The sequence below is a fragment of the Thermobia domestica genome, chromosome 8 (assembly GCF_964235325.1).
Source record: "Thermobia domestica chromosome 8, izTheDome1.hap1.1, whole genome shotgun sequence".
NCBI classification, from domain to species: Eukaryota; Metazoa; Arthropoda; class Insecta; order Zygentoma; family Lepismatidae; genus Thermobia; species Thermobia domestica.
Window position 1 is genome coordinate 284,680,594 of NC_137461.1, and position 12,970 is coordinate 284,693,563.

General features: G+C 37.7%; 1 protein-coding gene across 9 annotated transcripts in view; it reads left to right on the top strand.

Moving 5' to 3' along the window:
• faf (ubiquitin carboxyl-terminal hydrolase-like faf) overlaps nt 1-12,970 on the top strand; it is a 172,824-nt gene that overhangs the window by 106,472 nt on the left and 53,382 nt on the right. For all 9 annotated transcript variants that reach the window (XM_081769869.1, XM_081769872.1, XM_081769871.1 and 6 more), the window contains exons 33-35: nt 1,572-1,725; nt 3,688-3,838; nt 10,212-10,329. In XM_081769869.1, the coding sequence (XP_081625995.1) occupies nt 1,572-1,725; nt 3,688-3,838; nt 10,212-10,329 (423 nt within the window). The remainder of the gene's footprint in view (nt 1-1,571; nt 1,726-3,687; nt 3,839-10,211; nt 10,330-12,970) is intronic.

The following is a 12,970-nucleotide window of genomic DNA, read 5'->3' on the forward strand; positions in this document are numbered from 1 at the left end:
TTGATTTGAAAAAGTATAATTTTCTATAAATGAAATTGACATTGTCAAGTGAAATATTCAGTATATTTTGTTTTTAGGTAATTAATGGTTTATTTTTATAATGATCTATGAATAAAAGGAAAAATTGTAAAAGTGTCAGGGAATTCATTTCCACAAAAGCTACAATATGCGAAACTTTATTTTAAAAATGCGACAAAACGCGAAATATGAAAAACGGAACGCGAAATTTTCAAATTTTTAGTGCGAAAAACTCGTGCCCCTAAGTATAATTTGTGGTTTATTGGTTTACCATTTTCCAGACTTTGTGACTTTGGGATAGTTTGTGCTGAAGGTTTTTACTTCTTTTCCTTCTCTTCCTCATCCTTCTTCTACTACTTTGTTATTTAGGTTCATCCTTTCTATTTTATAATTATTTAACCCCAGGATGATTTTTCCCCCCCTTTTTTGGCATGATAACCCCTAACCGGGTCATTTCAAAATTTCCGCACACTGAAAGATATTATGGAAGTAAATAATTTATTGTACAAAATACCTTTACAGGCATTCAGTATAATCTCTATTCTTGCTTATGACAGCTTCCCAACGTTTTGGTAAATTCTGTATTCCGGATAGGGCACCTTCATTGTTGGTCTGTCTGATCACTCGGGTCACCTCACTGGAAGCTACGTCAGTTGTATCGAAAAGTTTTCTACTCTCGTATTTCGTATCCAGGTTTCATCAATTGCAACAGTCCTTCGTAGAAACTGATCTCCTTCTGTTCAGTAACGTTGAAACAATTCTTCTGCGATTCTTTTGCGACATACTTTCTGCTCTTCACTCAGATCATGTGAAACCCATCTGGCAGCACAGTTGCTCAGTGGTAGAGCACGTACCTCTGATGCGTGAGGTCCCTGGTTCGATCCAGGCCAAGTAAGTTTATGGTGGACAACATCGTGCTTATGGGTTTTCTCGGGCTACTCCAGTTTCCTCGCACTTCCTCATTCCACCAGTTCTTCCATCGTTCATTTGCTCTAATCGTAGCCTCCCTTAGCCTAAAGGACATAATCGTGGGACGTTAAACTCAAATATTTCATTTTCATCAATTTTTTTTCCAGCGTACAAATCTCAGTGTAACTAACAACCGGAATGAAAAACCAGAAAAATGGTCAAAACTTGACATACCATGTTTTGCCATTCTCATATAGATATTGTTGATACCAATTATTTGTCTGTTACAAGGAACAAGGAGAGCAAAGTTAATTTAAAATGTGGAGCCTGGAGATGCGAGCAAACGCTGAATGGATAAAATTCCATAACACAAAACCTCTCATTATATACGTCAAATTGTTAGATCGGAATTCGTAGCTCGTATGAAAAACTAGAGTTCTATCTGAGTAAGAGAATTTTGAATGAAAGATAACATGAATTACAGCTTTCAGGAATTAGTATCAGTCTCGACTGAAGTGGTTTTCGCATCAAGTTAAGATTTATTGGCGTTGCTTACTCCATACACTTAGTAAATATTGTACTTCTCTTTTTTTACTTAATCCTTATTCTTAGTGTTAATTTATTTGTTAAAATATCTTTTTTAGGTTGTCACAGTGAAGAGACTATGTGTAAAGAAATTACCGCCTATACTAGCCATTCAATTAAAGAGATTTGAATATGACTTCGAAAGAGTGTGTGCCATTAAATTCAACGATTACTTCGAATTTCCTCGGGATTTAGATATGGACCCATATACAGGTTAGTAATGCAGGTTGCGTTGTCGTTTCTTACATGTAACATAAAATTTTAAACTAAGCTTGTTTGCTTATTATTGATGAACCGATGTTGCGCATTGGAATGTTTTGTTGAATATATTAGATTTTTATGGTAGTCTTGCTTTTTAGAATATTTTCTTAATACTGTTTTCATCATGTAGTTCTTCTAATAAATTTTATTTAGGGCTGTGGATAGAGCTGAATTTAAGGCAAAAATTTCTCTCAGTACGGATTGCACTTCGTTCGTTATATCGAACAAGCAGTATTTACTATAGTGTACGTTTAACGCTTTTTCTTAGTAGCGTTGCTTCTGGTATTGCATATAGGGACACAATGACTCAACAGTACAGTGCTCAAGTCTGGTATGTAGGTTCCCTCGTTTAACCCAGGCTGCTTGAGTTTGAGGTGGACAGCATCGGGATTCTTGGTTTTCCTCTGGGATCTTCCCGTTGCCATGTTTTCATTTGACCAATTTTTCATTATCATTGTATCTAGCATCCATCTTTCCTACGCTACAAGACATAATCGTGGGACGTTGGAACTAAAGATTTAATAAGTATACAGGATGATTCATGTATCTTGAAACACTTTTGTAGCTTTTGAACTAATAGATACGAGAAAGGATCAGAAACTAAGGTTACGAGGCCGATATTTCTGGAGTTTCGTCTGTTATAGAGAAATGAGTAGTGTGCGGTAATTTTAATAGATGGAGTTGGCAACTATGTAGAGTTTGTCATCCACCACCTACGGTGCTAGTTGTAGGTAAACACAAATGGCGACTCGTTTGGAAAACTGGTCTCGTGAAGAAATCCGCTCAGTTATTTGATTTCTGTGAACGAAACATATAACTGCAGCTAAATCACTCGTGTTGTGTTGTGAAGCAATCAGGAGAAAACTGTCAGAACTTCCCACTGAGGGCATTATCTACTTTAACGCGCGCCTGCATACAACTCAGAAGACCACCACACTGTTGAAGTAGTTTCTCTGGGACATCATCAACCACCCTCCCTACAGCCCCGACCTCGCTCCCAAGCAATTTTCACCTGTTTCAGCACGTGAAGGAACACCTAGGAGGCCGTCGCTTCGCTTCCGATGAGGTGGTGAAACACTTAGTGACCACGTGACTGAACACGCAAGGACAGGAATTTTACCAGGAGGGAATCTTCAAACTCATCCCACAACGCGATAAGTGCGTCAACCGATATGGAGAATGTTTAAAAATAACCTAATTTGTATATACTTTTTATTGGCTGTATTGGTTGTATGAAATAATGTATACACATTTCACTGCAGGCTTTGTAACCTTACTTTCTGATCACTCCTCGTAAAAAACTGAAATTTCGCAAATGTCGATGAGGGAACATTCTTTGACACTTCTGCAATATCAGCAGATTAATAGCGTTGCCAACTCAAGTTTTTTTTTTCTTTCTTCAAATGACACGGGTCAGGTTATTACAGGTTTTATATCTACATGTTAACCAAAAACTTACAATTCAGTGCCATAAGCTAAGAACGCTACAGTATCACAAACAGCGGAAAACAACAAAACTTTGGGAGCTTCTACAGCAGTGATAACACAAGTGAAAAGGATGGCGCAATCACATCCAAAGTATCTCAATGTTAGATCCTGTATATTGTAAAACCCTTACTGTTAGTATCTTTACTGACAAAGACAAATATTATTGTTTCAAGAATCCGATTTTGATGTAAACTACTCTCTTACTCTATAGACAAAGAATAAGAGCCTAGAGAAATAAGACTAATACGTTCTTTATATATGACTTTTCATAATTTAACTAGTACTTTTAAAAAAATCCTCTTAAATCCTGGATTAAAGTGATAAAATAGGAATTAACTCATTTGAAAATTTCATTCGATAATTTTTATTTATGTTTAATTTGCTAATTATTATTGAATATTAAACGGATGTTTTTCATTCTTTTAGTTTCTGGTTTAGCAAAATTGGAAGGTGAAGTAATAGACTGTGATTTCGATGAAATTTCCAAGGATATTTGTACAAAATATCAGTTGACGGGGATCGTTGTTCACAGTGGGCAAGCAAGTGGAGGTCATTACTATTCATATATTTTGCATAGGTATGTCTTTTTATATATTTATTGCATTTTAATAATTGCAGAGCTCCCAGCTGTCCTATTTTTGTATTTTTTCCTATATGGATATTTGTCTATATATGTCCTGTATTTTAATCTTGTCCTTTATTTCCTATATTTTTCAGTTATTGAATTATTAAAAATTGCTACATATTAGCAATATACTAAATGTGTCTTAGCATTTTTTCTGAGGAACTAGTCACTAATCTTCAGTATTATTTTTTTAATTTACTTTTTTCTATTTACTTTTTTCTATCTTCTCGTGTCGACTCTTTTTTTTTCTTTCTTTCTTTGTTTCCTATGTGTTTATTCTTCCCCAGTGAAGCTTAGCCGAGAAACCTTGCCATGCTCCAGTTTCTTATAACGCAGGCTGTTAGCATTTTCTTTCAGCAGTGTGTGCAGCAGTATTAGCTATTGAGGTGTGTTGGTATTCACCAACTTATCCAAACGCCTTCCAGTATTGTTGTACATAACATGCAGGGTTCCCACGCGTTCTGGAAAACCTGGAAATAAAATTGCCGTGGAAACGCCCTGGAAAATCATGGAAAGAAGAAAAGGGTGAAAATCCTGGAAATGTTGTGGAAATTATTTATGAACTGGAAATGTCCTGAAATTTACGTTGTATAGCAGTTGTTAGAAGTGGATATATAATTTGCAGAGCTATGATGAATGAAAGAGACGAATATTCGGACCCAAGAGGAACGGGAATGGGGAATGGTGGAAACTTCATAACGAGGAACTACATAATTTATACGGTTTACCAAACATTGTTAGGGTCATCAAGTCTAGGAGGCTTAGGTGGGCAGGGCATGTAGCTAGGATGGAAGAAACTAGAAACGCTTTCAAAGTCTTGACTGGAAGACCAATCGGAAAACGACCATTAGGAAGACCTAGGCGCAGATGGGAGGACAATATTAAGACGGATCTCGCAGAGATAGGAATACAAAGTAGAAACTGGATCCAGTTGGCTAAGGATAGAAGTCAGTGGAGAGCTTTTGTGAACGCAGCATTGAATCTCCGGGCTCCATAGGCCATAGAGTTAGTTAGTTAGTTAGTTATGATGAATGAAATGCTGTTACATTATTTATTTCAGAGGGAAATGCGTTGATCAAATAGTTCAGTGTTCAATTATACCCTGGCCGGTTAACGATGATTTGTGACAGGTTTGCACAAGGCCACGGCGAGCGAGCAGAAGACAACAGACCAACCAACCTTAGGCTAGGAACCTGTCGCGTCTCCATGGTAACCACCGCACACTGCCAAACTTTCACACACACCCTCCTACCCTCAACGAGGAAGCAGACTATTCTCCCCCTGCGCAAGAATCACATGGCAACACCGCACTCCTCAGTCGTCCTCGCGAGCTGAGCTGTCAGAAATCATCGTTCGCCGCCAGGGTATAGATTTAAATATTTCATTACAGAGAAATAAGTTATCAGTCTTCTTTTTTCATTAGAAAGATATGAAGTAATGAAAAATGTCAAAATAAAGTTCATCTGTAAATAAAAGAACTAGAAGGATAATAGAGAGGCAAAGAAATAGTTAATATTTTTGCGTGCATTAATTGAATTTACGTATGGAAAATTATGTATGATTAACGATATGTAAAAAACGTTAAATGCCATGCTAATCCTATAAATAAGAGTTTGTTTTTTCTTATTTTGTATTGATCTAAATCTTGTTTCCAGTTGCCCATTGGAATAAAGGGTGGCGTTTTCTTACGATACATTTATATTTTTTCTGTGTTTCAGAGCATAATATCTTATTGTGTAAACCAAACTGTCCTTTTTTTTTTCATTGTCCTGCTGGGAGGCCTGTAATTGTTATTTGGTGTTACACTTTATTGTAGTTTGTCCCAAGTGTCTTGACTAGTGCAGACAGTTTTTTTTTTTCTTTCTTATAAGCAAGATAATTTAAGATAATTTGAAAAATCATGTACCTTTTCGCTGTGCGAATTTTTTTCTTTTCAACTCTCCCACGATTTTGGTACTGTGGATGTAAGTACCAAAATTTCCTGAATCGTACAAGTCTGTCGGGTACTTTTTTGAATGACTTTTGTCTAGTCTTAAGTGATTCTCTTCCTATATATTTGGTCTAGGAATTAATTTGTGCGGTTGGTACGCACACATTGAAGCTGTAGTACAAACACAAAATACATAAATACCTTAAGAAAAATATTGTCCATCGCTAGCCACCACTTTCGCCCATCTGTCAGGCAATGTACGGATTCCGTGGCGAAAGAAGTCCTCATCCTTGGAAGCGATCCAGTCAGAGACTCATGTTTCGATATCTTCTGAAGAAGTAAATCGCTGTCCAATCAAATCGTTGTTCATGCAATCGAACAAGTAGTAGTCCGAAGGAGCAACGTCTGGTGAATACGGCGGGTGGGGTAAAACTTCCCATCCGACATTTTCTAAATAGGCTTTGACCGGTTTTGCGACATGTGGGCGAGCGTTATCATGTTGAACAATAAGTTTATCATGTCTGTTCTCCCATTCTGGTCGTGTTCTGGCCAGAGCTTGCTTCAAACGCATTAATTGTCGTCGATAACGTTCTCCATTGATAGTTTCACCCGGTTGCAGCAGCTCATAGTACACCACACCTTTCATATCCCACCATATGCACAGCATAACCTTTGCACAGTGAATATCTCGTTTTGGTTGTGATGGACCTGGTTCACCTGGTTTCACCCAGGCCTTTTTTCGTTTAGGGTTCTCGTAATGGATCCACTTCTCATTACCCGTAATAATTCGATGCAGAAACCCCTTTCTGCTCTGTCGTTGAAGCAGCAATTCGCAAATGGTTTTTCGTCTTTCAACGTCTCTGTCTTTCAATTCATGTGGAACCCAATGTGACATCTTTTGAATCATTCCCATGGCTTTCAAGCGTTTGGAGACTGTTGTTTGATCAACGCCTAATGCTGCTGCAAGTTGTTCCTGCGTTTGACACGAATCCTGCTCGAGCAATGCTGTCAATTCTTCGTCTTGAAATTTTTTTGGCTGTCCAGCTCGCTCTTGGTCTGCCAAGCCGAAATCACCACTTCTAAACCGTGCAAACCACTTCTGACACGTTCGCTCAGCTAGAGCATGGTCACCATACACTTCCACCAAAATACGATGACTTTCAGTCGCACTTTTCTGCATGTTAAAGTAATGCAGCAGGACACCCCGCAAAAACACTTTATCAGGCACAAATTGCGCCATGTTCACTTAACTACAAACTGGTGTTGTTGACGCTTTAATCCACTGCCCTATACTACGAACGATACGCGATGACAGGGGTTTGCAACACATGTGTGGATACACGGAACTGTGGGACGCTCCGTTCGTTGCGCCATCTCTTGTCCACCCACACGAATTAATTCCTAGACCAAATATATATAGGAAGAGAATCATTTTCAACACTTCTCATTGAACGTAGAAAGTATTAGCCGTAAAATTTTGAAACAGAAAACCTTGGTACAATCTAAAAGATTTAAGTATTTTCTTACTTTTTCTTTAAGATAAAAGGTTATTAACAGGAAACTGTAATTAGCAGACGCTGCGTAAAATAATATAAGAGGAAAAAGATAGACAGGGTATCTACTGATACTTGACACGTGAAATACTGGAAGTGTACTGTAAATTTGTACCGATACTGGAAATTATTATGTAGTACATTAGAAATGTAAAAATCCCCTTTGAGCTGCTTTATCTGGGCATATTAGTGATAGGGCTAGCTGGCCTACTATTAAAAAATTTGCTAGTTCAAGAAAGAAAATTGATGGCGTTTATGAGACCTTAATCTATTAGGGCCAACATAAACACACGAGTGTGGATTACAACGGGCAGTCTGGGAGAAATAACTTCTACAAGACACTCTTATTGTTTTCGATTTTATACCACTAGTTTCTGTGCGTTCTTTCTATCAGCGAAGTAGCTCAAGTGGTAGAGAGTTGGCTTCGCTTTCGAGAAGTCGTTGGTTCGATTTCCGCTGCCGACCGTTCAGACAGGTTTACGAGGGTTTTTCTCAGCCCTACCAGGCAAATGCTGGGATGGTACCTACTAAACAGGCCCTGGCCGATACCTTTGCAAATCCTTTCCACTGTTGTTAGATATCCAGTACAAAATGTTCTCTGAGCGTTTTTTTCAACATACACTACCCGGCAATTTGAAATCGAGACTGGAGGTGTAGAAAACGAGTGCGTAGAGGATTACTGGAAGTCCTTTTGTGGAGTACTGTTGAAAACCCTTGTCGTAGCCCTCTTCATGGTCGTTACGTCATCAAAGTACGAACATTCGAGCGCAGACTTGAATTTGGAAAATAATCGTACGGCCAGATCTGGTGAATAGGAAGGGTGGGACAACACACAGATCCCCTTCTGGAGACGAAAAGGTCTTGCACAATCAGTGCCTTGTGACTTGGAGCATTGTCATGAAGGAAGACACCTTCAACATAGCTCTGATATTCGAACCTTACAATTATGATACATTGTGTAACCGCTTCAGTACTTAAAGGTAAAATGAGGCATTAACTGTCTGTCCTGTAGGCATAAATTCCTTATACACAGTGCTCTTGTCGTTAAAAAAAAAGCAAAAGCTTCATTTTTAATTTTGACTGTCGCAGATTTTTGGCTTTTGGAGAGTTCCACTCTGCACTCTGACGTTTTATCGACGATCATATTGAAAAACCTATGTCTCATCCTCAGTAACGATATTCAGGAGGAAGGTAGGATCCCTATTGACGGTAGCAGTCAGTTCGTTGCAGTGATCAACCCTGTCCCTTTGTTGGTCATTTGTTAAGGAATGAAACACGAAGCTGGCATGGACCTTCCTCTTGTTGAGATCTTGAGTTATTTGCTGCACAGTTTCTTTATTCACGTTCACCTTGTATCAAGGATTTGCGGTGTCGCATTTCAGTCTTCTATGATCAATGTCCTCACTTTCTCCATCAATTTCTGTGTTCCCATAGTCCTTGCTCTACCCGAATTCATGATATTCAATTGACTCCCGTCCCTCTCTGAAAAGCCTGTGCCATGGAAATAAAATACGCGCAAGGGGATAAACAAGTGGCTCCATACACTTGTTGCAACATTCGATAAGTTTCTGTATCAGTCTCACCAAGACGCACACAAAACTTCATCTTCGCTCCTTGTTCAATATTGAACTCACAACGCAGCTTAGCAAGACTTGTCTACACTCACCACACTCGTACACATAACATTCAAGATCAAGGACTTGGTGTTACTCATGAAACATTTTTCTTTCGTTTGTACTAGAGCTTACTTGTACCGCTGCGTCACATGTTAAGAAACAAAATCAGTCTCTATTTCAAATTACCACACTATGTATTTTGTAGGCTATTAAATATCACAGCATAGTCGTATGTGGAAGTCACATATATATATACATATACATACTTAGTTCACCGTAGTATACTGGAAATTTTTCTTGCAGAGCACTGGGAATAACTCCAGTAGACACCCTGACAACGAATATCCTATCGGCAAATTGTGGAAACCGTACTATATTGGTTGAAGGAACAAATTGACCAACAGTTTGAACTGATCTCTACTTAGAATTGAAAGATCGTTCTACGTTTTGGTTTTCATGAAGTTCTCTTATATCTGTAGATAGCAAACAGTTGTCCTCTATTTTGAAGAAGTTTGGAGTTACAAAGATAAGAGCGAGAGATTCATTTAAGTTGAAATTGTGCATAAAGGCAGTGTGATCTTTTTTTTTTTTTTTTTTTTTTTTAGTTATAACCGCATGTATAGTTGCATACTGAGTACTAAGAATTCTGTACGGAATTGGACTTTCGACTAATTTCAAGAAAATTTGAAGGGATGCTCGTTTAAGTTCCGATTACGAGCTGTTTTGTATTTATCAAATGGATAGCGTAAAATCAACACTAATATCAACAAGACAGGTCATCTAAAGGATATGTCCAGACGAATACATAGTATTACAGGGTGTCTGTTGATCACGAAAGTCGCGAAATCAGAAAACTGTTATGAAAGTCAAAATTTAGCTTTCGGGTCACGATTTTTTTTTAAATCTGTACAAATATAAGTGCAGACAGAAAAATTTTGTTCTATATAACGTCAAAATTCACTACCAAAAATGTCTGTGATCGGCTTTAGACGCTACCAAATCGCAACCAAAGTATGTTTCTATGGCATGTATGAAAATTCGGCTTAATTCGCACCGAAATTCATACTTGAGAATGTTATGAAAGTTCATAATTTGGTAAAGAAAAGGTCACGAAATTTCATTTTGAAATTTTAATAGACACCCTGTATTACATTGGATGTGATAGCAATGTATCATTAATTATCTTTACGTTTAACATCAATAATTAATTGAAGTTCTGTTTTTAGGCAAAATGACGGTGTTTCGAGGTGGTACAAATTTGATGATGGTGAAGTGAGTGAATGTAAAATGGATGATGATGAGGAAATGAAAACTCAGTGTTTTGGAGGAGAATATATGGGAGAGGTAAGTGTAACATTGAATCAAGTCTCTAAGAAGTATTTAAGAGCTTAATATTGCCCAACCATATTTTAAAATTTTGCTAAAAGCAGGTTGATATAGTCGTAATGACACGGAAATCAGTTTTTTCCCACAACCAGTTTCGTTATAGAATTTTGTTATAGAACAGTATAATACAGTTTCACTAAGATAAATACAAAATCCTTTAAGTAATTAGGGTAAGTAGATGTCCCAAGGCCCAGACAGCCAAGGAAAGGATCCCCAGTGAGTTGAGTAAGGTGAGCTAGGATTCTCATTGCTCCACGGCAGGCAAAGAGGGATTGGAGTCTCGCAAAACTCTACAGCAAGCTCTGTGGTATGTGATTAAGAATCTCTCAGAGCTCCACAGCAAGCTAAGTTGGCAGGAGGCGTGAACACCACAGCAAGCTAAGAGGCTTGGTTTAGGTTAGGATACTCTGAACCCCAGAGAAAGGTGTCCAGCCGAGACTGATGACAGTTGTGGTGATTCTTAGAATTTTATACCTCCTGGGTAGCGGTGGCGCTGGTAGTGTTCTGTCACATGAGCAGTTGTGACGATAATTCACGAAGCAGAAGCGTGAAGTGGCTTGTAATAAAACGCATGTGGTGGTGTTTACAAATAAAAGCACATGTTGATGTTTGTAAATAGAACCATGTGCGGGATATTAACAATGTACATGGTCAGATTTCTTGTGGTTAACAGAATACATTTCAGTTCACACGTACCAGTTTAATTTTCTAACTCATAATAGAGCGTGCATTCAGTTTCCCACCAGCTTTTTTCTGGTTCAAAATAGGAGTAAGGGATTCAAAAACACAAAGCTTAATTTCAACATATAAGTTAAAAAAAAAAAAAAAAAAAAAAAGAGAGAGAGAGAGAAAGATATGGCTTAGTCACTACGATCTCGTTAGTCATGTACTTGTTTGTTATTCAAGTTAGTTTATTATTCAAATTCAATTCAAATATACAAATTTGTTACTCAGATTTCTCTTGCTATTCAGGGTGTTTCAGAAGTAGTAAGTACGTTTGTTTTCTAGTATTTGGAGTAGGACAAAATATCCCTTTTATGAAGAGGCGGTATTTTTTTAAACAAAATCTATGATTAATTATTCTAAAGAATGATGGAGGAATTATTGTTTAAACTTATTATTTGAAGTTATGCAGATTTGTAATAAATCATCTTACATTCAGAGAGAATCCGTTTTGGCTATAGTAATTTGCAGAAACTTGGATGTACCTGAAAGAACATCCAGTCCTTGCAACCAAGAAACCTCTTCTAATGCTAATTTGCAGAAAGGGCCTACCTGGTTACAATAGTGTGAACAAACTTTGGGGGAGTAGGCTGAAATTCAGCTTAAATGTAGAAGAGACTATGTAGATTCTATATTCCAAAAGCAAATTGTCCTAAAATGGATGAAAAATATTTAATAATAATAATAATAATAATAAAAAAGCACGAAACATTAACGTTAATGTCAATGGAAAAACAAACAATTCCTCCACTTATCTCAAAAACTGAAAGGGGAGGTGGTTGAAATTCAACTTAAACGTAGAAGAGACTATGTAGATTGTACGTTCAAAAAAGAAACTGACCTAAAATAGATGAAACATAGTAAAAAAAACCACGAAACATGAATATTAAAGTCTATGAAAAATCAATGGGAGAGGGGGGCGGGAGTCGTCCACATATCTCAAAAGTATAATAAGGAGAAAGCTTATTGCAAAGACAGTGAAGAGCTTAAAAACGATGGATATTACGTAAGGTAAATATGGATAGAACATTGTCAAAAAAGTAAAGTTGTTTGAATAAAATCAATAATAATGATAAAGTATATGCATCTTCTGCGAATTACCCTGGGCGCACCACGCGGAGATTACGTGCCTGAAATATCTCACATGTGGATTTGGAATCCCCAGACTCGAATTAGCACGTGATGTGATTTTTGACCTGGTCACGTGATAGTCTGGTCCTTATGGCAAATCGGATATTCCCTTTCTGATAAATTGGGCTGGTGATGCGATTTAATATCTTTTTAAAACAATACCATTATAGGCTTCTTTTTTCTTTTATTAAGTCATTCTTGTTCCATACAACACAATTTTTTGTACAATATTCCACGTACATCTCTCGTTCGTACTTCTCACTGAGATAAACAAGCATTTCTCATAACGTTTTGGCAGGGCAGTGAAAGAAGAAACTTCTAGGAAGGCTGTTTTCTGATGGCGAAACGTAAAAAGAACAGTAAAAAATAAGAGGTTCCAAGTAGGTACGACGAACTCACCAAAGCCTTCTTTTCTAAAAATGCATTCTGATCGATCAAAATCGTCCATTTATTTTAAAACGTCTTTCCTCGTCCTAAAGGAAAGAGGAACGTCGTGCACAACTATAGAGATGGTTATCAGAATAATAGAAAAAACTAGAGTTGAAAACACGTCAATGTGTGGGTTGGCAATGGTCAGACAGGGCCGCCACAGCGCCGAGTTCGTGGTGCTGGTGGTGGTCCAGGGCAAACTCTGTACTATGTAAGGAGCACTAAAACAAAAGTGAGCATGGCGACTGTTGGCAAGAAGAAACAGTAGTCGGAGAAAAACTGAGTGACAGATCCCATCAAGCACTAAAGTGGATTG